Source organism: Tyto alba, unplaced genomic scaffold (assembly GCF_018691265.1).
Source record: "Tyto alba isolate M040663 unplaced genomic scaffold, T.alba_DEE_v4.0 Super-Scaffold_14, whole genome shotgun sequence".
In the NCBI taxonomy this organism is placed as follows: Eukaryota; Metazoa; Chordata; class Aves; order Strigiformes; family Tytonidae; genus Tyto; species Tyto alba.
In genome coordinates this window covers 19,364,227-19,385,826 of record NW_024881276.1, presented here as the reverse complement: position 1 = coordinate 19,385,826, position 21,600 = coordinate 19,364,227, and the positions used below count along the sequence as shown (strand labels likewise).

At 34.8% G+C, this 21,600-nt stretch overlaps 1 protein-coding gene and 1 long non-coding RNA gene across 11 annotated transcripts in view; one reads left to right on the top strand and one right to left on the bottom strand.

Moving 5' to 3' along the window:
* The window catches only part of DMD (dystrophin), a 1,076,492-nt gene that overhangs the window by 342,579 nt on the left and 712,313 nt on the right, over positions 1-21,600 (top strand). For all 10 annotated transcript variants that reach the window (XM_042788288.1, XM_042788292.1, XM_042788293.1 and 7 more), the window contains 7 exons: positions 900-1,112; positions 4,974-5,087; positions 6,590-6,745; positions 9,143-9,313; positions 11,596-11,778; positions 13,349-13,483; positions 14,271-14,420. In XM_042788288.1, the coding sequence (XP_042644222.1) occupies positions 900-1,112; positions 4,974-5,087; positions 6,590-6,745; positions 9,143-9,313; positions 11,596-11,778; positions 13,349-13,483; positions 14,271-14,420 (1,122 nt within the window). The remainder of the gene's footprint in view (positions 1-899; positions 1,113-4,973; positions 5,088-6,589; positions 6,746-9,142; positions 9,314-11,595; positions 11,779-13,348; positions 13,484-14,270; positions 14,421-21,600) is intronic.
* LOC116961521 lies at positions 14,347-19,499 on the bottom strand. Its single transcript, XR_004407016.1, has 3 exons — positions 19,409-19,499; positions 15,808-15,883; positions 14,347-14,457 (listed from the first exon to the last, which is right to left on the bottom strand). It is a non-coding gene; the product is annotated as an uncharacterized LOC116961521 (long non-coding RNA).

The window sequence follows — 21,600 nt, the reverse complement described above, 5'->3', positions numbered from 1 at the left end:
TGAAGCCTATGGATCTTGAGTGAATTATACGAGTTTTAGGCAAGGGCTTCAGGAGATGATGGGTACTTACTTATATCAATTCCTAAAGTAAAAGAATTGAAAGTGCTCTTCACCAATGAAACCAATTTTATAAGATATTAAACATGTTAAGGAAAAGCCATTGTTTGTCCTCATGATATATAAAATACTCCTTTGATGATAGCCCTGGTAGTTAAATATAGATTTAGTTCCTTTCATTTTCCAGTGCTGACATGGGAACGATTGTGAGTTGCAAAATGCAGCACAGTCTTTGTCAGATTTCCTGTTGCATTTACAAGCAGACACAAATGTGGAACAACTTTTGTCAGTGGGTAAAAAGTTTCCCTGCATTTATATGTTTGATACTGTTCTACTACTGGATGACTAAAGAGCATGTTGTTTGATGCCACTAGTAATGCACATTCAGAAATAAAAAAAAATAGAATAGAGGGGAAAAAATAGATGCAGCAAATTTGGGCTAAGAATTGCAAAAGTTTTGAAAAGTTATCAAAATCTTTAAGCTGTAGGAGCAGTTCTGAGCTTATTCTTTTTCTCCATGTACAGTCTGATTCTTTTGAAAGTGTAATCATTGGGGCCATAGTAAATTCCTATCTCAAATTAATTAAGCCTATGTGGATCAACTCTATTAACAAGTATAAACATCTCTGGTTATATTCTCAGTTCAACTAAAAATCTACTTTATAGTTTGTGTGAGAAAAGCAATTCCAAATTGTTTAGTAGAATATGTCATTGGATGTTTTAGCAAAGGTGGCTTACTTTTTAAATTTTTTGTCCTTTCTTCAGTAGTCTCACCTATGTCTGTGAAACAAAGAGAATTGTCAGAGACATGAATCAGGATACTATTTGCTTCTTATTCATAGGCTCTACAAAGTTCTCTGCAAGAGCAGCAAAAGGGCTTGAACTATCTCAGCACAACTGTGGAAGACATGTCCAGGAAAGCCCCTGCAGATGTCAGCCAAAGATATCGATCAGAGATTGAGGTGATCCTTGGCCGCTGGAAAAAATTATCAGCACAGCTTGTGGAACATTGCCAGAAACTTGAAGAGCTTATGACCAAACTCCAGCGATTCCAGGTTAACCAAACTTTTTCAGCCCCAACTACTATGAGGTAGCTTGTAGCTGTGGGACTAGCACAGAATGCATTTATACACCTCAAGAAAGGAACACCAAAGTGAAATATCAACACAGTATATAAAATGTATTAAAACATTTGCTTGATTTTGTGGGTCCAAGATTTTAGTTTGAATTCTGATTTTGTGGCTGTTTCTGCCATTCTTGTTTCAATAGCAAAACTTAACTTTTATTTCAGTGAAATTGCTACTACCATTCCTCTACTTACTTTTTCAGTGTAGCTGAAGTAGCTGTAACCATATTGACTTTAATGGATTCACATACATAATTAGTCATTTGTAATATGGTAGTATCTTGGCAGTAGTTGCCAGAAAGCAGAATTGTATATGACTTACACAGTTGTGTCAATTTAAGGTATTTAGAATGATAGCGTTGGGACCTTACACTGTTTCTCTCATTTTGAGGTTCTCTTATTTATACTTATTTATAAATCACATATATCAGTATCACAGGGGTTGTCTATGACTTAGATCTTGTAAGATTTAAAGTAAGTCAATTTTTAACATATTCTCTCTCTATTAATATATAATATCAAGGAGCAGGTTTCAGAGGAATTCAGATCATCCAGTCACAAAAAATCAGAAAGTATTTTTATTTTTTTGATGTTTCTCTCCTCTCCCCCATGCAAATGAACACTTGCATACTCATGGGGGATATTGCAAAGAAAAATGTGAAAGTTGAGGTCCAGCAGCCATACTTGGATCTGTGTTCTGACAGCGTGTTTCTTCTCAGTGTTGCCTCTCTGTATTCTATTTGCAACATTGAGTATTTCTGTGCTTGGCTTTGGTTTTCTAATAGTAGAACATGATACATGATTAGCTCCATGTTTTGAATTATAATGCAATAGCATATGAACTGTAATTATTATTTTCAGCTTAATTCAATAGAGTTGTCTGGTCGAGAATAAATTTTCTGAGAAAGTATTCGTACACTTCTGCTTTTGTAGAGGAAAAAAAAACTTTTTAAGGAGAAAAAACAGTCATTATTTTGTTATTCTTCATCAGTGTTTAGACAAGCAAAATGGACCAAAAAAGGAGGAAACATTTTATCAGTACCATTTATAATTTAGCTACTGAAATGTCACATTTCTCTAAATTGTAACTTTGGCTCCATAGCTACATTTCTGATGTTTGAAGATGGCCATGAAATAAAGTTTAATGGTATGGTGGGATAACCTTGGCCAGCAGCCAGGTGCCCCAGCTGCTCTCTTACTGCCTGTCCTCAGCAAGACAGGGGGAAAAAGTAGGATGGAAGAGCTCTTGCACTGAAATAAAGACAGGGAGATTGCTTACCAGTTACCATCATGGGCAAAACAGACACAACTTGAGGAAAATGGGAATAGATTTGGGTAGTGAGAAACAAAGACAGAAATTAAAACACCACATCTCTCCCTCCCTCTTTTTCCTAGTCTGCACTCCATTGCTTCACTCCTGTCTCCTCTCTCACCAAGAGGCGCAGGGGGATGGGGAACTGGGACTGTGGTCATTCCATAACAGCTCCTCTCTGCTGCTCCTTCCTCCTTGCTCTTCTCCCCTGTTCCAACATGGGTGTCCTCCCACAGTCCTTCAGGAAACATCATTTCCTGTGTGGGACTCTGCATGGGATCACAGCTTCCGTTAGAGCACATCCAACTGCTCGAGGGTGGGGTCCTCCACGGGCTGCAGTTGAATTTGTGCTCCACCATGGACCTCCATGAGATGTAGGGAGACAACCTGTGTCACCATGGTCTTCACCACAGGCTGCAGGGAATCTCTGATCCAGCAGCTGGAGCACCTCCTCTCCTTCCTTCACTGACCTTGGTGTCTGCAGGGCTGTTTCTCACTTCTTTTCTCTCATCTGCCTGTCTGGCATTTTTGCCCTTTCTTGACTGCACTATCACAGAGGTGTCACTAGCTGACCATGGGGTCAGCTGTGTCTTGTGGTGGGTCCACTGCAGCAGCTGGAACTGGCTGTGTCCAGCACAGGGCAGCACCTGGCCTGCCCTCACAGAGGCCAACCCTGCTACCAAAACCTTGCCACATAAATCCAATATAAATAGGAAAACTGAAAAGTGGTTTTATCAATAGTATAATGAAATATTTGGAATTGCACAAAACTGAGGAATACTACACTTTGCTTGAAAAATTCAAACTTCCATCTTTTTTTTTTTTTTTCTGTTTCCCCCCTGATTTTTCTGGATAGAGGTTTAGAGGCTCTCCCACTGCTTTTAAAAGGAGGAAGTCCTGAACTTCATGAGCATGCTCTGTAGAGCACATATTTTTAAAGCTATGTGAGCAATTGTTGCATAAAAATCTTAGCCTTTATATTTATTGCTGAAGTCATTCTAGTACACAGTTAATATAAAAGTCATTGTCTTTTCAAATCCTTGAATGAATTATTTTCCAGATGTTTTTTTTAGCTGTTGTAATTTATCGAATACATCAGCATGGGATATGATGAAATCAGTGTTGGTAAATAAAATGCATTTACAGTCTGATTCAAAATGCGAGCCATACTTCTAATCTTCATTGGTAGCTGGAGAATGATCTCTTTTTAAGTAAATCGCTTCAGTTCTATATTTTGCAGTATTAATGAACTATTTTTGTAAACGTATTAACATATCATGAAATATGATTCTGAAATATTTGTACAGACTGATAATGCAATGCACAACAAACACTTCAACAGTGTTTCGATAATTGCCATTCTGAAGTACACACACAATTTCTGTATGATTATTTTTGTTAATGCAGTTCATTTTCCATGGTAGCCTGTTGTTATTAAATATATCAAGCACGTTAGAAAAAAGTTCCCTTTGGTTACCTATCTTGTAATAGTTGCTAGCACATTTTAGTACACATTTTAGGGCACAGGCTGTATTCTAATGAAATGTTCTTTTTGTGCTTTAATTCAACTTTACATTCAACATATAATATCAATTGATGAAAACAGTTTGATGAAAAAATGCTTTATAATTTGTCTTTTGAATTTTTGCCATTTGTAATTTTTTTTAACACATGTATCTAATTGTTTGCCTAAGATGGCATTTTAAGGTAATTTTAAATGACATTTTTTAAATCTCATTCTATATGTCAAGATATTAGATTATTTATGTAATGTCGCCTAGGACTGGTAGCGTTCCCTCTTTTCAAGCATTTGATGTTCAGCATTTTTTATTAATTGCAGGGGTTATTAAAGACTATGGAAAGCAAAATACTGATTACAAATATTTTAGTTCTAGAAACAGTAACTGAGAGTGAGTCTCTGAAATGACTCATTGAGTCACTATATTAATTTAGTTTCTGAAGTGAATCTGTTTCAATTACTTTCAGTTACATTTTTTTTTTTTTTACATTCTGAGTAGTAAGGGAGTTTTTCTGTGTTGTGTTCTGGTAGAGAAACAGGCAACAGAGCATAAAATTTCCAAATGGAGCCTGAAATTTAAATTAAAGCACAGGAGGATTTGAAAGGTGAGCCTGAATTAATTGCCAAGTATTAGTAGTATGAAGCCATACAAGGAACCAATGAACCCACATGCAGCACCTCAACACAAATGATATCTGGAAGGCATAATCTTGAGAGCCAGAAAGTTCCCTGCTCGCAGACACATTAAACTTGGGCAGAAAGGGTCAGAGTTCAGGCTAAAGATTTGATGACAGCCCCATATAAAATTGGGTTTGCTCGTGTGCTGTGTTTGTATTTTTCAGACAGTTTAATAATCCTGAAATTACATTGTGATGAGTTTTAGTCATAGTGCCAGGATGAATTACACTATTGCCAGTCAGGTTCTGTGAGATACAGTAAAATGTATTTTTAATAAACAGAATGACACTAAAACACTGAAGAAGTGGATGGCTGAAGTGGATGTTTTTCTGAAGGAAGAGTGGCCTGCCCTTGGTGATTCAGAAGCTCTGGAAAAGCAACTTGAACAATGTACAGTGAGTATTACTTGCCTGCTTCGCAATTACTTGCTTCTTCTCTATGAGTCTAGCTTATACAGAAGTTACATAGATTATTACTGTTCCTAAAAGTAAATTCGTGTTGTAAAGGGAGTTGTCTTCTGCAATACATCTGAACCTCCTGTATTTCCTGGGTTTGAAGGAAAGTTCTGGTAAAAATTTGGAAACTTTAGTAGAGAGAGGAGGCACACAATGACTGTGTCGTTATGTATTTATAGCAGGAGCAATACATCAGAGAGGGTACTTGCATCAAATAATAAGTTAGTAGCCTTTCAAGATAACTATTTATTTACTTTGTTGAGTTTACAAATAGTACATGATTATTTTTTATAAACTATATAATCTGTGCCAGAGGATCTTTTTCTGCATCTATTATTCACACATGATTTACAAGCTTTTCTGACTGTACCAAAAGAACTTGCAGGTATTGTGAGTTATATCCTTTTTTTTTTTTTTTTTTTCACTAAACTTACAAGTTCCAGGATTTTGTCCCAGCAGAGTTTTAAAGCATCATGAAGTATTGATACTTCCATCACAGGGCTTACAAATTCTTCTGCCTGTCCCAACAGAGTGTGTAAATGCAGTGAATATTGTAATCCATGATAGTCCCCGTCTATATGTTCAGTGAAATTTACAAGTTCTGTAAATGTTCTGGCAGATTGTGTAAATATTATGAGACATACATATTGATCTTACAGAACTACAAGCTCCTCAGATTTTCTCTCTTACCCCTTGTTTAAATAAAAATGATTATAAATTACATAGGAGAACTCTTATCTCTACAGAGTATTGTTATGTGTAACTCCTATAAAATCTATCACCTGAATTTATGAAGAATTTGCACAAATATTAACCATTACTGTCAAATATATAATAAAGCTACCAAAATCTTCATCATCTTTTACGTGTTTACACTTCTAGAATTTTCTACTATGTAGGAAGCCCAGGTAACATTTGCAGCACTGAAGAAGGCCTTAGGAAATGAAATTGGAATTTAGAACTACCTCAGGGCTTGCATAATATTCAGCCACAAATAAAATTCTAATAACTAGACATAACCAGAGAATATCACCATTCAGATAATTTTAAGAAAGTTATCGGGTGAATTACCAACCCAAGGGTAATGCTGACATGGTTAATAAGATGGCTTCACAAATGTGAGTAAAAGATCTAGGCATTGTAATAGATATAATATATATATAATATTAAATATGTCCATATATAATATATATATAACATTGGAAACTTACGTAATACCTATTTTACAAATGAACTTTATATGATATAGCATAGCTTACCACATTATAGCTACTCATTTCTTTTTTATTTATTTTCATAGTTAAGTCTGTTAATTGTGCTCATTTGACTGGCGATATGGACCAAAGGCATGTCAGAATCTCATGTAGACACGTTTTGATAGGAATAACACATCTGAAAATTTGTGTGAATGATGCTTGCCTAATCTTCTGCTATTCCTTTAGGCTTTAGTAAATGATATCCAGACAATCCAGCCCAGTTTGAACAGTGTTAATGAGGTTGGGAAGAAAATGAAGAGTGAAGCAGAGCCAGAATTTGCTTCCAGAATAGAGTCAGAACTAAAGGATCTCAATGTTCAATGGGAACATATTTGCCAACAGGTATCAAGTCTCCCACTGTGACTGGTTCATTTTAAATTAATAATAAGGTTTCTCATTTGCAGAATTTGTCCTTCTATGCATATCCAGTAGATATGAAACTGAATTTAGGTGTATTTGGTTCACATTGATTAAAGTTATATTGCAGGAATTTAATTTAGCATGTAGCAATACATATAAAGGATATTTCTTTATATTATAATACAATATCTTGCTAGTTTTGTAACAACATTATATACTAACATCTTAGAACTTAACAGCAATGTAATTTATGGCTTCTGCAAAACTTTCTGAAAGTGGTATATAGGCATTTGCCAAAAAATCAAGTTCCGTACTTAGTATTACATTTTCTTTTGCATCATTGTACTCACATCATTACTGTAGATGAAATAAGACACTAAAGCAGTGAAGAGTTCAGAATTCAATAACTTGGAATTAAGAATATGTGCACATATGCATGTGTGTAAATTACAGTCTCTAATGGTCACGAGTTTGAGAGAATGGGGCATAAAAGGAAAGGACAGTTATTTTATTTTAATTAAAGACATTCTTAGTAAATAGTTTTACAGATTAAGGAAGCTAAAAAATACTATTGTTTCATTGATGGTATTTGGATTCACATTCTTTATGACAGTTCAAAGGAAAAGACTTTCATTTTGCATTAAGTTTACTTTTTTTCCTACTTGCTCATTCTGTCGTCTACATTGTTTAATCTATATTTGCATGACAGTAAAACTATTACCTTTCAAGGTGGTCTAATGCTTTCTAAAATTAGTATTCTTCACTTTACATATGAAAAATATCTTCTGCATATTTTTCTGATAAACATAGTTATCAAAAAAGTTGATCTTTGAAATCTGTAAAACATTTTATTAATGCAGTTCTGTAGTCTTTCCCCTTTGCCTAATGTGGAGTATTTAATTACTTATTTTTGTAATATTAATAAGTTGGATATCTTTGCACTTCTCTCACAGAAATTTCAAGTATTGTCTTATGAGTTAAGAAGTCTGTTACAGTTTTCTTCTGACTTCCCTGAAAATCTGCCTATAATTGTTCTGTTCAATAGCAAAAATTATGCCCACAACAGTGGGCATTTCTAACCCAACTTCTTTAGTATTAGCTATTAAAACACATGAGTAGCAAATATAAAAATCAGTTTGGTCTGTGGGGATTTTTTTAAAGGATTTGGGAAAGTCAGCTTGAGTTGGTACACATGCAGTTAATATGACTGTGGGAACTAACAATTTACATTCAGATACTCTTTCCAGGTGATGGGAGATTACCCTCTCTTCTGGTGCTGTGACTGACGAAGACGCAATTCTGCAGGGCCCCATGTGGTTCTGCTTTTATAGTTGCTGAACATCCTTTTTATTGTTACTCTGTTTTGTGCTGTAAAACAACATTTACATGGAACAACATTTAGGTTTAACAGCCAGTCCTCAAGGTTGAGTAATGAAACCAGTATCAGCCAGAAACTAAGGCCAACTACTAAGACTCAATTCCTCCTGATATTATTGAAAATAACATTTACTGTAGTAACATCAGAGCATAGGATGTTGGAGTGATCAGCTCTTCAAGCACAACTCTGAAAAATAGCACCAGTCCGACTAACTGTTTTTGTTGCAAACTTTATACCGTTGAAAGATGGCTCAGCCAATGGCTCAATCAGTTATGGACAATTTTTGATAGGGTTTGGTGCACAATTCATGGAATCATAGAATGGTTTGTGATGGAAGGCACTTTAAATATCATCTAGTTCTATAAATGAGCTATATAACATAAGTTATATGATACTTATATAGTGATTGACAAAGGCTTTAACAAAAGTATTTTTCCCTTTAAGATAAATGGTTTCTTCTACTAGGAGATTTCTTTTTTACTTAATTATTTTTAGGTTTTACACCTTTCTGAGAGATTCAATAATGATTTCAGCAATAGAAGAAAGATATCCATATTGCTTTATTCTCTAGCAAGTTGCATTCAAACTGGTTTGAAGGTCATCTGACTTTATAGCTCAGGAGTCTCTGGTTTCATCTCTGGATGCACTTTCAAGGTCTCCTGTGGTTGTTCTTTCTACATCTTTTAGAAGAAGGTCCCTGAGTGATGTTGTTTTCAGATTTATTTTCTGATGACCTTAGCATATGGTGTAGAGTCTTGTTCTAGGATCATTGAAAACTCATTCTTCACAGCAATGACTTGCTAAAAAATGGATGTATACACACGTGTAATACTTTCTTAGTTACCTATTATTAACATCTATCTAATATACTTCTTAATATCTGCTTTATTACAACAATGTTATTAGTATAGGATTTAATTTGGTTATTTCCAGGCTAAAATATTGTCAAGTTTGTACAGTAGTCTTGCATCAAGTACCATGTAATCTTTTCTTTCTTAAAGGCCTATGCTAAGAAGGCAGCGTTGAAAGGTGGTTTGGATAAGACTGTGAGTCTCAGAAAGGATTTGTCAGAGATGCATGAATGGATAACACAAGCTGAGGAAGAATATCTGGAAAGAGATTTTGAGTATAAAACACCTGATGAATTACAGAAAGCTGTTGAAGAACTGAAGGTAAAAGCTGAACTAGTTACTTGAACTGTGTGTGAAGTTCTTTTTGAAGCTTTTGTTATAAAGGAAGTCTTCTTTCTTTTAGGAAGAGGCCTTTTGAGATCTACTTGTTAGCCTAAAGTCTGAAGTAATAGACTACTTGAAGTAATTTCCATTTGGAATATGTTGGAAGATATTTAATCTTTCACAATACGGCATTACTTATTTTCCTCTGCATTATTGGATACCTGACTTCCATGCAGCTTCAACATTCTTTTACTTAAGAAATAATTCATAAGAATCAGGTGTTAGCAGCAGTTAATTGATAGAGTGGAATCAGTTTTATGTCTTTTCTTTATACTGGAGAGATTAAAAAAAATGTTTTGGACCTCAGAATGCATGTTGATATTTACTAAGTATGTATGGTTTATTATTTTTTTAATATAGCAATGTAGGAAAAGCATATTTTAGTCTCAATTAATAATGTTTCTTTCATATGGGAAGAATATTGCCTTTGGACAAAACCACTATTTTGTGATACATCCTCAAATATACTCTTGCTCAGCTATTGGATGTGGACTTGATTTTTAGTTCACATGTGAATTGTTTGGCCTGTGCTATTCAGGAAGTCAGATGATATGGCTTTAACAACATATCCAGCACTTTGTTCACAAACTCTTTGTCCATAGGGTTTTGTCAGTGTTTGAGAGTATCTGACCATGCAGCTGAAGATCTCTTTACTTACTGACAAAAATGACTTGATGACAGCCAGAATATACAGAATGTATGGAAATTATGGAACAAGTTTGATTCGTTGCAAATGAGACAATTATATCAAAAATAAACATCTCCTCTAGACATACAGTTCTTACTTAGTAATTAAATAACAAAACTCAAATTTATACATTGCACTGCGTAATAAAACAGGTGAAATGAATAGTTTTAGACATTCTTCCCATTATGGATTTCCTAGCGAATATTCTGTACTTCCAGTTGAAGTACAGGTATGTTCAAACTGTGACACCTTGACCTATGCAGATAACCAGATCATTTGTCATGCATCCTTTCACCTGCTCCTGATGATCCTTTCCCCATAGGCTTGCAGCCACATCTCATATCACACAACAGGCAAAATCTGGACCAGAGTTCTTTGTTCATCCTGCAGCCCATTTCTTCCCACAACTAGGGAAGATGAAAGCCAAGAGCAAACTATTAAAGTTTGGCAATGGCAGCCTGATCCAAATTATTCTGGTTCATGGACTTCCTCAGACCCAAAGAGAAAGGTTGTTAGAAACAAACTTTAATTTTAATATTTATGGGCCAGGGAGTTCTCATCTTTAATTCCTGTGAAGACCAGTACACACTGCTGACACTAAGTGTACCATCACTCTTTTTTCAGTAGTGGTATGTCTCTACTCACAAACACCATTCCATTGTAAGCACTCAGAGGAAACAATGTGACAATCTTATATCTTATTCATGAGACAGCATAATAAGTAGCAAAAGGTGGAGGAAGAAAGGAATTGGATTGATCAGTTGTGGTTACATAGGCTAAAACAGGGAAAAGGTGTCAGGTTGGTGGTTCCAGATGAGTTACATAGGATTTGTTAATTATCGGTTTTAATTCACCATCCATTTGTGGTTCTCTCTGTTCTTCAAATCTTAATATTTCCTATGTCTGTTCTTTGTTAAACTTCTTTGCCAAGGGTCTAACACAGAAAGTGCTCTTCAGGAGGATGCTCCCTTTTCACTTCATCTTCTCTTCATGTTAGGTTAATGTTCACTGGCAGTGAATAATGCTGTTGATTTTTCTATCTCTGTAAAATGAGAGAATGAAATCAACATTTATGCTCTGATAAAAGTGTGAAATCTACATTGGAGAAAAATTATTTTCTCAATTTCTCTTTAAATGCAGGTTAATGACAATGGCTAGGAGGGGAAAATCAGTCAGGACTATTCTTTCTTTCTCTCTTGCCTCTTGTGATTGTACCTTTAGACCTGGGTACATGAATTGGTAACACAACAGATTTTTTTGTGATTTGTGGTTCATAAGGTATCACAGCAAAGGTATTTGAAGCATTTCTTGGGAAAAAAAAAAAAATACTGAAATGTTTTACTATTCTGAGAGCTCCAGAAAGCTAAATAATTGTGAGATTTTACATTGTATTCAGTATCATGTATTGGCAAAAACATGAAAAACAGTTTTTTGGATGCATTCAAGATTATGTCAGAAAGTCTGGGAATTAACTGGCTCTTCGTTGTTTGCGGCTTTTTTCCCTCTGACAGAATCCTTTATTTTTTTGCAGAGAGCAAAGGAGGAAGCCATGCAGAAAGAAGTGAAAGTGAAGCTTATTACTGATTCTGTGAATAATTTTATAGCAAAGGCTCCACCTGCAGCTCATGAGGCTTTGAAAAAGGAGCTTGATATTCTAATTACCAGCTACCAGCGACTCTGCAGCAGACTGAATGGAAAGTGCAAAACTTTGGAGGTTGGATATATTGTCACTCACTGTATTTATAGACTTCGTACTGGAAAAGTAAGGTAGAGAGTAAAGATGCATTATCATATGGGATAATGAGTATCCCAAGTCTGTCCTCACTTTATGAGCCATATACCAAATACCATGATATGAGCCATATACCTAAATTTTTTTGAAAATCATATATACTGGAGGGTCATAGGAAAAGAGAAGCATCAGACATGGCTCTTATGTGGGAGACAGCAACAGCTGCTCATGATTCTTATCCCTCCTGAGATTAAGCCAAACATCTAGCTTCTGTAGCAACCCTGTGACGTTGTCTTCACCAGCTCCTCTGGGCTTCTTTCTTCCATGGCTAAGGATTTTGATTAAATGGCCCTGAAGCTGGTCAGGTAGTGTTGTCTCAACGTGGAAACAGCATCTGATCTGCTGACAAGCCAAATATGTCTCATGCATTTTGACTCAACTCTGCCATTTTGGCCAACTCCATTACAGGTTCTTGCCATAGGACTATTTACATATTAAACTGTGGTCACAGTCAATTAGGTATGATTTTTTGTTGTGAACTAATTTGCAATAGCTAACTTCATGTAGAAAAATTGTATACCTGGGTAAAATTTATCTCCTCTAAATTTCACCGTAGAAAATTAGGTGTGTAGTCTAAACTGGTACTCTATATTTCCCCTGATCACTGATGTTGTTGTTGTGCAGTAATATCTCTCTATAACCTCCTCCTAGTCCAGACACATTTGATATCACCAAAGTTATGTGAGATGAATTGTACTCTGGGAAACGTGATCTAGAAACAGCCTAATGCATCTCAATAAAGTTATTTTAATCTCTGCTAACAAAAAAAGGAGCCATGAAAAGATGATTTATGGAGAGTTTAAATGTTTTGCTTGTATACAAAGTGCCATTTTTATCTGCTTATTTAAGTATCTTCAGGCACTGTAAAAATGAAATATTAGACAATAATTTAATTCCAGGAAAACATAACTTCATAACATAATTTCATTTTACAACATTACATTTAATACTCTAGCACTTAAGTGGTCTATAAATTGCACTAAATGTGGTTTAGAATTAATTTCTGAAGAGTCTTTAGTCAGAATTCTTGGAAGCTATGTCTATACATTTTATGAACCTGTGCTTTAAGTAATTAGTATACAGAATGTATAAACAACATAACTACATCTTGTAAAAAAGACATAAACTTCTAATATGAGTCTTTACATTTCTGATAATTTAGTTATTTATATATCACAAGAAAATTTTAGAGAAAGGCATATAAAATGGATAATTCATGAGACAGAATATTCAAGTTGTGTTTTTCAGAAGTGTTTATGATTTCATGTTATCTTCTGTGGTTTTACTCTGTTTAATCAAAATGTTTTGACTGTGTATTATATTTATTTGGAAAATATAAATACTGGGAAAAAAAAAATCAACTATATGGCACCATAACAGATATCAACCATGTTGTTTTGGCCATGAAGCATGCAATGTTTCCAATGTTTGAATAAGCGAAAGTTAGCTGTGAGATTTTCAATATCACTAAACATTTTTTTTTCTCCATCAGGAGGTATGGGCATGTTGGCATGAATTGCTGTCCTATTTGGATGCAGAAAATAAATGGTTGAATGAGATTGAACTGAAACTCAAGGCAACTGAAAATATCCAGGGAGGTGCAGAGGAGATTTCTGAGTCTCTAGATGTAAGTGATGACTTAGATAATATAAAATCGCATGTATTGATAAATCGTAAATCACGTTACATTCAAAACAAACTATGAATCAACATTACCCAGGAACAAGATACAGAATATCCGTAAAGTCCTATGTTCTCACTTGATTCAAGAAATGAATTTTTGAATTCAAATCAATTGAAGTGAAGCGGTGTAATTAAATGTGTTATGCCCGATTTCATAGACAGTTTTTGGTGACAATAAAATTCTTAAAATTCATGTTCTTAAAAAACATGGCTTCACTTAAGCAGTCAAAACAATGCTGAAGATTTTAGAGAGTGCAAGCTGTCATCCTAGCACTGCAACTTTGTTTAATAATACTTAACTTTTATTCATGGAAACTTTCAAATTTGTAGAAATTAAGTTAATACTCTTAGTGGGTCAAAATGCAAAATGTTACATTGTTACATTGATAATGCATTTTAACTGTTGAACTTCATCCATTCAGATACTCAAGAAAATTTATTAATTTTAAGTGAAAAAATACTCTCACTGAATTCAGTGGCATAGTCCACAATTTTAAAATCAAGTGCCCAATTTATTGTTTTGTGAAAAATCTTTCTTTGTTTCCAGTAATAAGTAGTAAAGAACATTTGTTGTCTAGACATGGGACATGGATATTTTTATCTTTTCTCTATACTATTATTTTGTATGAAATGTGAATTTTCTTACTTACATTTTTAAGGTGAGCTGTGATTGTTCTGTAGAATCTTATATGCAGAAAGATAAACAAACTACTTTTTTGACCTTGTTTCAGTCTTTGGAACGTTTAATGAGACATCCAGAAGATAATCGCAACCAGATTCGGGAATTGGCTCAGACTTTAACTGATGGTGGAATCCTGGATGAATTAATCAACGAGAAACTTGAGAAGTTCAATAGTCGATGGGAGGAACTTCAGCAGGAGGTATATATAATAATTGACCTGTCCTCTCATTAAACAGCTGAGAGTCCAGCATCACAGGGAAAAAAAAAAAAAAAAAAAAAAAAAAAAAAAAAAGTTATTTTGTTGGTATAGTTCCTAAACAGTTATATGTTTATATCAGAAATAAAGATTTAGTTTAGAAGTGAATGGTTTGCATAGGTGTGGTAGCCTAACTCCAGCAGGTAGAAAAGCACCGCATAGCTTCTTGCTCACTCCTCACGTCTCCTGGTTCAATGTGGGCAGAGAATTACAAAGGCAAAAGTGAGAAAACTCATGGATTGAGATAAAGACAATTTAATAAGTCAAAGAAAAAAAGGGAAAAATCAAGTGATGCAAAATTAATTACCACGAGGAGACTAATTCTTAGCCAGCTCCTGAGTAATGGCAATTTTTTAAAAACTGCCCCCCAGCCTGCTTTTATTGCTGAGCATGTCTCTGTGTGGTGTAGGATCTCTCTTTGGTCATTTGGGTTCTGCTGTCCTGGCTGTGTCCCTTCCAGCCCCTTGCCCACCCTCAGCCTCCTCACTGTGAGGGGCAGAGTGAGCAAGAGAAGGCCTTGGCACTGTGCAGTCACTGCTCAGCAATAGCTAAAACATCCCTGTGTTCCCAGCACCATTTTGGTCACCAACCTAAAACACAGCACCATATGTGAACAAAATTAGCTCCATCCTGGACAAAGCCAGTATAATAGGTAACCCTAAAATTCCAAAATTGAAGTCACTATCTTGTGGATTTAATCTTCAGTTGCATATTTAGAGATTGCAAAACTCTTATTGAGAAGCATATTATTTTCAAAATTATATAGGAGTAGCATTCTCTTACAGATATATTCTTTACTAAACAATAAATAAAAGTCTTTGTATCAATTAAAGGTTTTGTAAAGACACTTCAATATAGAAACATGTTTAGCACAAGGAGAGTCAAAACTAGGAATATGCTAGATCAGCAATCTTTGCCACAGATTTTTACTAACTCTTTGACAGATCTCACTAGTGGGACAGTACACCTTTCTGCTGGTAAATCAATTAAAAACTGTAATACTTGTGCATGAATATTTACTTTTACTGCTAGTTTATTCAAAATTTGTACGTTCTAATATAAATGTGTGTGTCTGTGTATAATGGCAGGACCAAACAGAATTCACCAAAGAATTTTAAGACAACCAAAGGATACATAAGGAAATAGCTCAACTACTAGTAGCTTACTAGTAACAAAGATGGGGAAAAACTCTTATTTGCAGAATAATCTTACAGGACGCAGTGACAAGGCAGTTAAATTACAGAAATATTCAGTGCAAATACATGAAAAGTGGTACTCATGAAGGATTTCTGACTTCATATATGAAATTGTAATTTTTGAGCAGACTTACTGTTATGAATAGAAGTATCAGGAAGATGTCAACTCAGTAATTGGTAAAGTTCAGAAAGGAATTATTAGGGAAAGACCTAGCGAAGAACATGGAGACCCTCTTTATGATTGGAACCAGAACATGTTCAAAGATGAGCTACAAAGATGGTCAAAAGTTACTCAATTTCAATGATACAAATGATACACAAGTAAAGATTTTTGGAAAACAGCTGTGTTAGAATGATAATAATCTACCATGACAATTATAACATTATTGTTTCTTTCATGGTGCTTGAAGTGTACATGTTCTTGAAAACAATGGAAGTAATAACACTACAGTAAAAATTATGGAAGGGTCCTCAGCTGTTCTGAGCTTAAACTTGAAGGATGGGGGGGGAAAGAACCTGGTTCCCTCTACTCATCACCTGGTGGTAGTTCTAGTGCAGTGCAAGCATTCACATAGTCCCATATTGCTGGACAGTGTAATAATGGAAAACTAAGCATAAGTTTCTGCTCTTTTTTTTCTTTTAAATCTAACTTCTGTTTGAAAGCAGATACATTCCCTGGAATTCTCTTCTTGGTATCTGTTGTTTTTTTCCTGACTTGGAGGAGAAAAATGGGAATATACAGAGGGCTTCTGGTGTGTGAAAACAGTACTTTCAAATAGTCTTGCTGAGTGATGGATGAATATTACTCAGTTTACACAATAATAGGCATTAAATCAAAGTTCATACCAGCTGGAGGGGTTAAACGTGGAAAGTACAACATGAAGATGTCTGATATTCTGGAAACAATTTGGATGAGTATACAAGCAAAATATATTAGAAATGTGTTCACTGTTTTCCAATTTAATTTAAATTTAGACAAAAAGCTGGGGGCAGGAAGCCCCCCCCACCCCGGAGCCCCTTTGAAAGCTCAATCTAATATTTAGTAGTCAAATACGACCGGTGAAATCTGTATATGAATATAAGAGCTGTAAAGAAACTATTTCAATCACAAGTGACTCAGTCACACCACTTCTTTGCTGTGTTTTCTACAATAAAATGTTTTATTAATTTTTCCACTTAAGTCTCACACACTTTTTTTCCTTGATTCCTGACAATGAATTTTCTGTACTGTTTGTGTAACCCTGTTGAAAACCAAACAGCATGCCACTATCCTTGTGTAAAAATACATTGCAGGCGCATAACATTATTTAGTTTGTGTTCAAGGTCACTTCTATTTCAGACAGACTAATTGGCTATCCTAATGTGGTTAAGTATTTATTTTTATTTGAATAATTGTGCAGGTAATTACATAGACAGTAAGCTCATGTGGGCAGAAAGTGATATGTGAAATATTTATTCACTACTACTAGAGCAACCCAACCAAACCACTGCCATATGAATGATGCTGCAAGACAATACAGCATTGCTATGGAGATAGAGATTCATTTTTAAAGGCAGATAGTGGCTTTATGTGTGTATGCTTTATCTTCTTTAGTTAACAAAGACTGAGTGTGTTTAGTTTGCTTTTGAACATCTGGGGCTGATCGATAAGCAACATATAACCTATCTTTATTTTTCAAGGACTGATTCACTTACAACTCTAGATATTGGATCTAAGAAACATTGTTGCCTGAAGAACTTAAAGCTAATATTGCAAATGGATATCATCCCCTATAATGCTGAAAGTGATTTACATCCTGTCCAGCAAACTTCAAAAACATCATCAAGATATTCTTGAGACTATGCTTGCAAAAACTGTACAAAACATTATTGCTCAGATGGGCTTTACACTAGATTCAATTTTTATTCTTGGGCACTGACTCTTAATTTCTTTTAGGACTCCCCTCAGTATTACCCTTTGTTTCTTTCAAAGAGCACACATTCATCATTTGTCACAATTTTTCTGTTTTGTTCTAACCTCAAGAGGAGAAAAAATTCTTCATGCCCCACCTCCATGTGATTTCTTTGAAGACTGCTCAGAGGGCTATTTTTACAAGTTCCGAGGCACTATCTGTCTGCAGTGATAACCTAAAGAGATCCTCCTTGGTTTAGTTTGCAGTTTTGGAATACAGTTGATCAAAGATCAATATCAATTTATGGCTGAAATTTTAAACATTTGTAGACACTTACTTTAAAAACACACTGTAAAATATTACTAAAATTTGCAGAAGAATAATTTCTAGTTTGGAGGGTATTAAAAATTCCTGGACCAAAAATGAATGCTTTGAATGTTAGAAAAGGTGTTTCTAATTTAAGTCTAAACACTAATCCAGTGTTTCCAAACAAAAAGCAGATTAGCACGTTAACAATTTGATGCAAAACATACAGAAATATAATGTATCTCAGACACAACCATTATAACACCAAGAATTAGGTTAAATTTTGAAGTAATTTAAACAAATTCCTTCTTAACTTTTAACTTTTTAAGTTTACACTACAGTAACATTTCTCAATAATTAGAGAGCATAACTGAGCCAAAAAAAAAGGGTTAACATATTTCTGCCTTTCTTAACAGACCCCTATCTATGAGCTGTGACTTGTAAGCTAATTAATGAATTTGTTTCTGTATTTTAAATAAATATACCCTGTAGTAAAAGTACCATAAATTTTGAAAGGTTTTGTTCTATTTTTCTCCCACAACACAACTACTGAGTTACTGCCTCAACAACAAATCTCTACTTAATTTTAACCATAAAACTCGAACCAGCATCTTAGTAACTTCGTATGTGACTAATGTCATTAAAGACATGAAATGTATTATTTAAGGCAAAAGTGGCAATGTCTATAAATATAGCTTTATAACATTCAGCATCAAAGAATGATCTATAGTCCTGAGCAACTGTTTGAACACCTCCAGCTTGCCTAATATTTGATCACCTCTCAGTGCAGCCTTTCCCTTAATATGGCATATTATGTGGATAATATGCATTGTTACCATTTCCTGCCTTTACCATTGATCTTTTTAAAATTGTAAACAGATTTATGCAACACCACATATCATAAAAACTAAATGTTATACTTGATCATAAAAAATAAATAAAATCTATAAAAAAACTGTAGAAACTGTAATAAAAAACTCAGTCCATTAACATTTTTTCTTTTCTCTTTCATTCTGATAGTGCCTAACAGCAGGGTTTGTTGTTTTTTTTTTTTTTTTATTTTCCTTGACAGCTGTCAACATTTCACTGGCTCAGAAATAATTAAACAGTCGTTTTCCTGAGATTTCTTATTTAACAATTAACTGTCAGACACTTCTCTTTAGAGACCAAAGCCTTTAGTTTTATTGACTATGATCTCATAACAGAGCTAGAGCTTCCTGTTATGTTCTCAGACCCATTTATACACTGTGTTGTTAAGCCATCTATTTCTTCCACATAGGAATAGAAAAAATGTAATCTTTCAGGGAAAAACTAAACAAAAACCAAAACAACCCCCCACAAACCAGAACATCGTATATTAAAATACTTTTATATTACAGATGTATATCATTTCAAATTTCACATCTTTTAAAAACATATGTATATTTATTTTCACACTCACAGACATATGAATTTTAAGGATAAATTTGAAACTCAAATTCACAGATGTAAATGTGTAGTATGTCTGCCCCCTTTTGTAAAGCACTCTAATTCTTACCTCCATCAGTAACTCTCTTTCTACTGAAAAAGAGGAAAAAGCCTCCTCCATATTGTGGCATTCCCCTTGATTGAATTGATAAGTATTCTGCAGTGCCAGTGGTAGTGTCAGGGACCTACTTAGTGAACAGGATTAGGTTTCTGAGTCAGCTGTTGTGTACTGAAGAGATATCTTATTACATGAGTGTATTGTACCTTTTATAAGATTATTGTGAAGACTTTTTTGTTACATTTGTTGTGTAAATTGAACAGGGTCAGGGGACTGATCTCACTTTAGGTGAGCATGTAGGATAGTCTGTACCCAGTAACCAATAGAGACAAAAAAATTAAAGCAGCGCACCTGTTTATATCTAAGAAAATCATCACAAATGTGAATGTGCCATTTCCTAGCATTTGGCTATGTGATTCTGTTCCCACTGCTAAAATAATTCCTCTTTTGTACCACTGCATTCTCATCTTCATCTGATATCATCCATTCATTCATCTAAACTGTTCACATTTTTTGGAAAAGATGTACTCTCACTTCACTTGGAAGACAGCAAATGTCACACAGGTTCTCAGGCTGTAATCAAATTCTCTCTGAGGACAGTGAAAGTGGAATGTTTTGTGTTTGTGTGGACATACTTACTTTGTGTGCACATAAAGATATCACAAGCATGCATATGTATTTATATGACCATATTTGTATGATGTCCAGCCATAAAAATTCAGACTCAGGCAAGAATTTGCTGGAATTCTTTCTTAACTTTATTTGCTTTAATATTTGATCAATGACTTTGGTAATGTCTTAGTTTTTCCAGTTATATTCTAAATAAGGATTTTGATATACATAGTCTCTGCTGATATCAGCACAGAGATGACAATTTTTTCAATCACCGCGTATTTGTCATACAATATTCAGACTTTTTGTGAGTTTCCACACGGTGATAACTACTTCTTTGCATGCATGCAGGCTGCAAATTTATCTGGTGGCAAATTATCTATACTTAAGCAAGTACCTAGCTGCAAGTAGTAGTTAGCATGGGTCAGCATTTAACAGAGGTTAGATATTTCAAGTACTGCTATAAAAGTAGAGTTTCAGAAGCACTTAGCACCACATTTGTGTCCCATATATTGAATTCTTCAGAAAGTGCAAACAATTATTTTAATGACCAAGAATGGAACTTTCTCAGCGTCTTCTTTTAAATGGTGAGCTTTTTTGAACATCAGGACACTGCAGCCTTCAGTATGAATGGACTATGCATGTAGGTTAGCCCTACGAGTTATCCAAAGAGATCGGTAAAGATAGAGAGGTTTTCTTCCATGCTTCCTTAAGGATGCCCTTACCCCTGGGCTTTAAAAAGCTACTTACCCTGTTTCTGATCTAATGTGTCTTTCAGCCTACAATGACACAAATGAAAAGGTAGAGAGTGACCGTATTTTAGCCAGGCTTACAAATTAATAATAAGGAGTGCCAAGGTAAATGGAAAGCTGTGGTTTTTAACCCTGTTGCTTTGAACAGGCTGAGAACATTGTAATATAAAATCTCAAATCAGATGAAGGTAAAAGTCATTTAAGTAGAAAGCCTTATACTGTGCTGTGAAGTTAGAGTTTTAATGGTTCATTCGTTAGGGTAATAATACCTTAATGGCTCAGGTCCTTCCATTAACACTGACAGCGTGGGTCTGATATGTAAAGCTGCTCAGTTCCACAGAAGGTTCCTGGAACTGGCAGCAATACAAGATTATCTGATCAGCTGTTTTGAAATAGCACAAAGCAGCTTACAAACACAAATATAATAAATACTAGTTGGATCCCTGTCCTTTATCTAAGTCAAACAGCTAGCAAGAACGCTCACATGGAATAATGTTTTTCATTTGCTAAATGTAAAACTCTATAAGAATCTGAGCTCCATGAAGAAGGTACAGGTATATCGAATATTCTCAGTGAATTGCTGAGAGGTATTTTTGTCCAAGGCAAAAGTTTCATAATAGGTATGAAATCAAATTAAACTGTAGCAGGCTCACCAAAGAGAAAAAGTGTGATTTGACTTGGAAAATATCAGGGCACCTAGCAACATTATTTAAAGAATGCTTGCTTTCTGCCTCTTCCTTTGATTCATGTCAAAGAAAGTTAGTCACTTTACTCTCTGGTCAGCAGTATGGCTGGACTCACATGGAAGAAAAGTGTATTGCATTTGAAATTGTTGGTAAT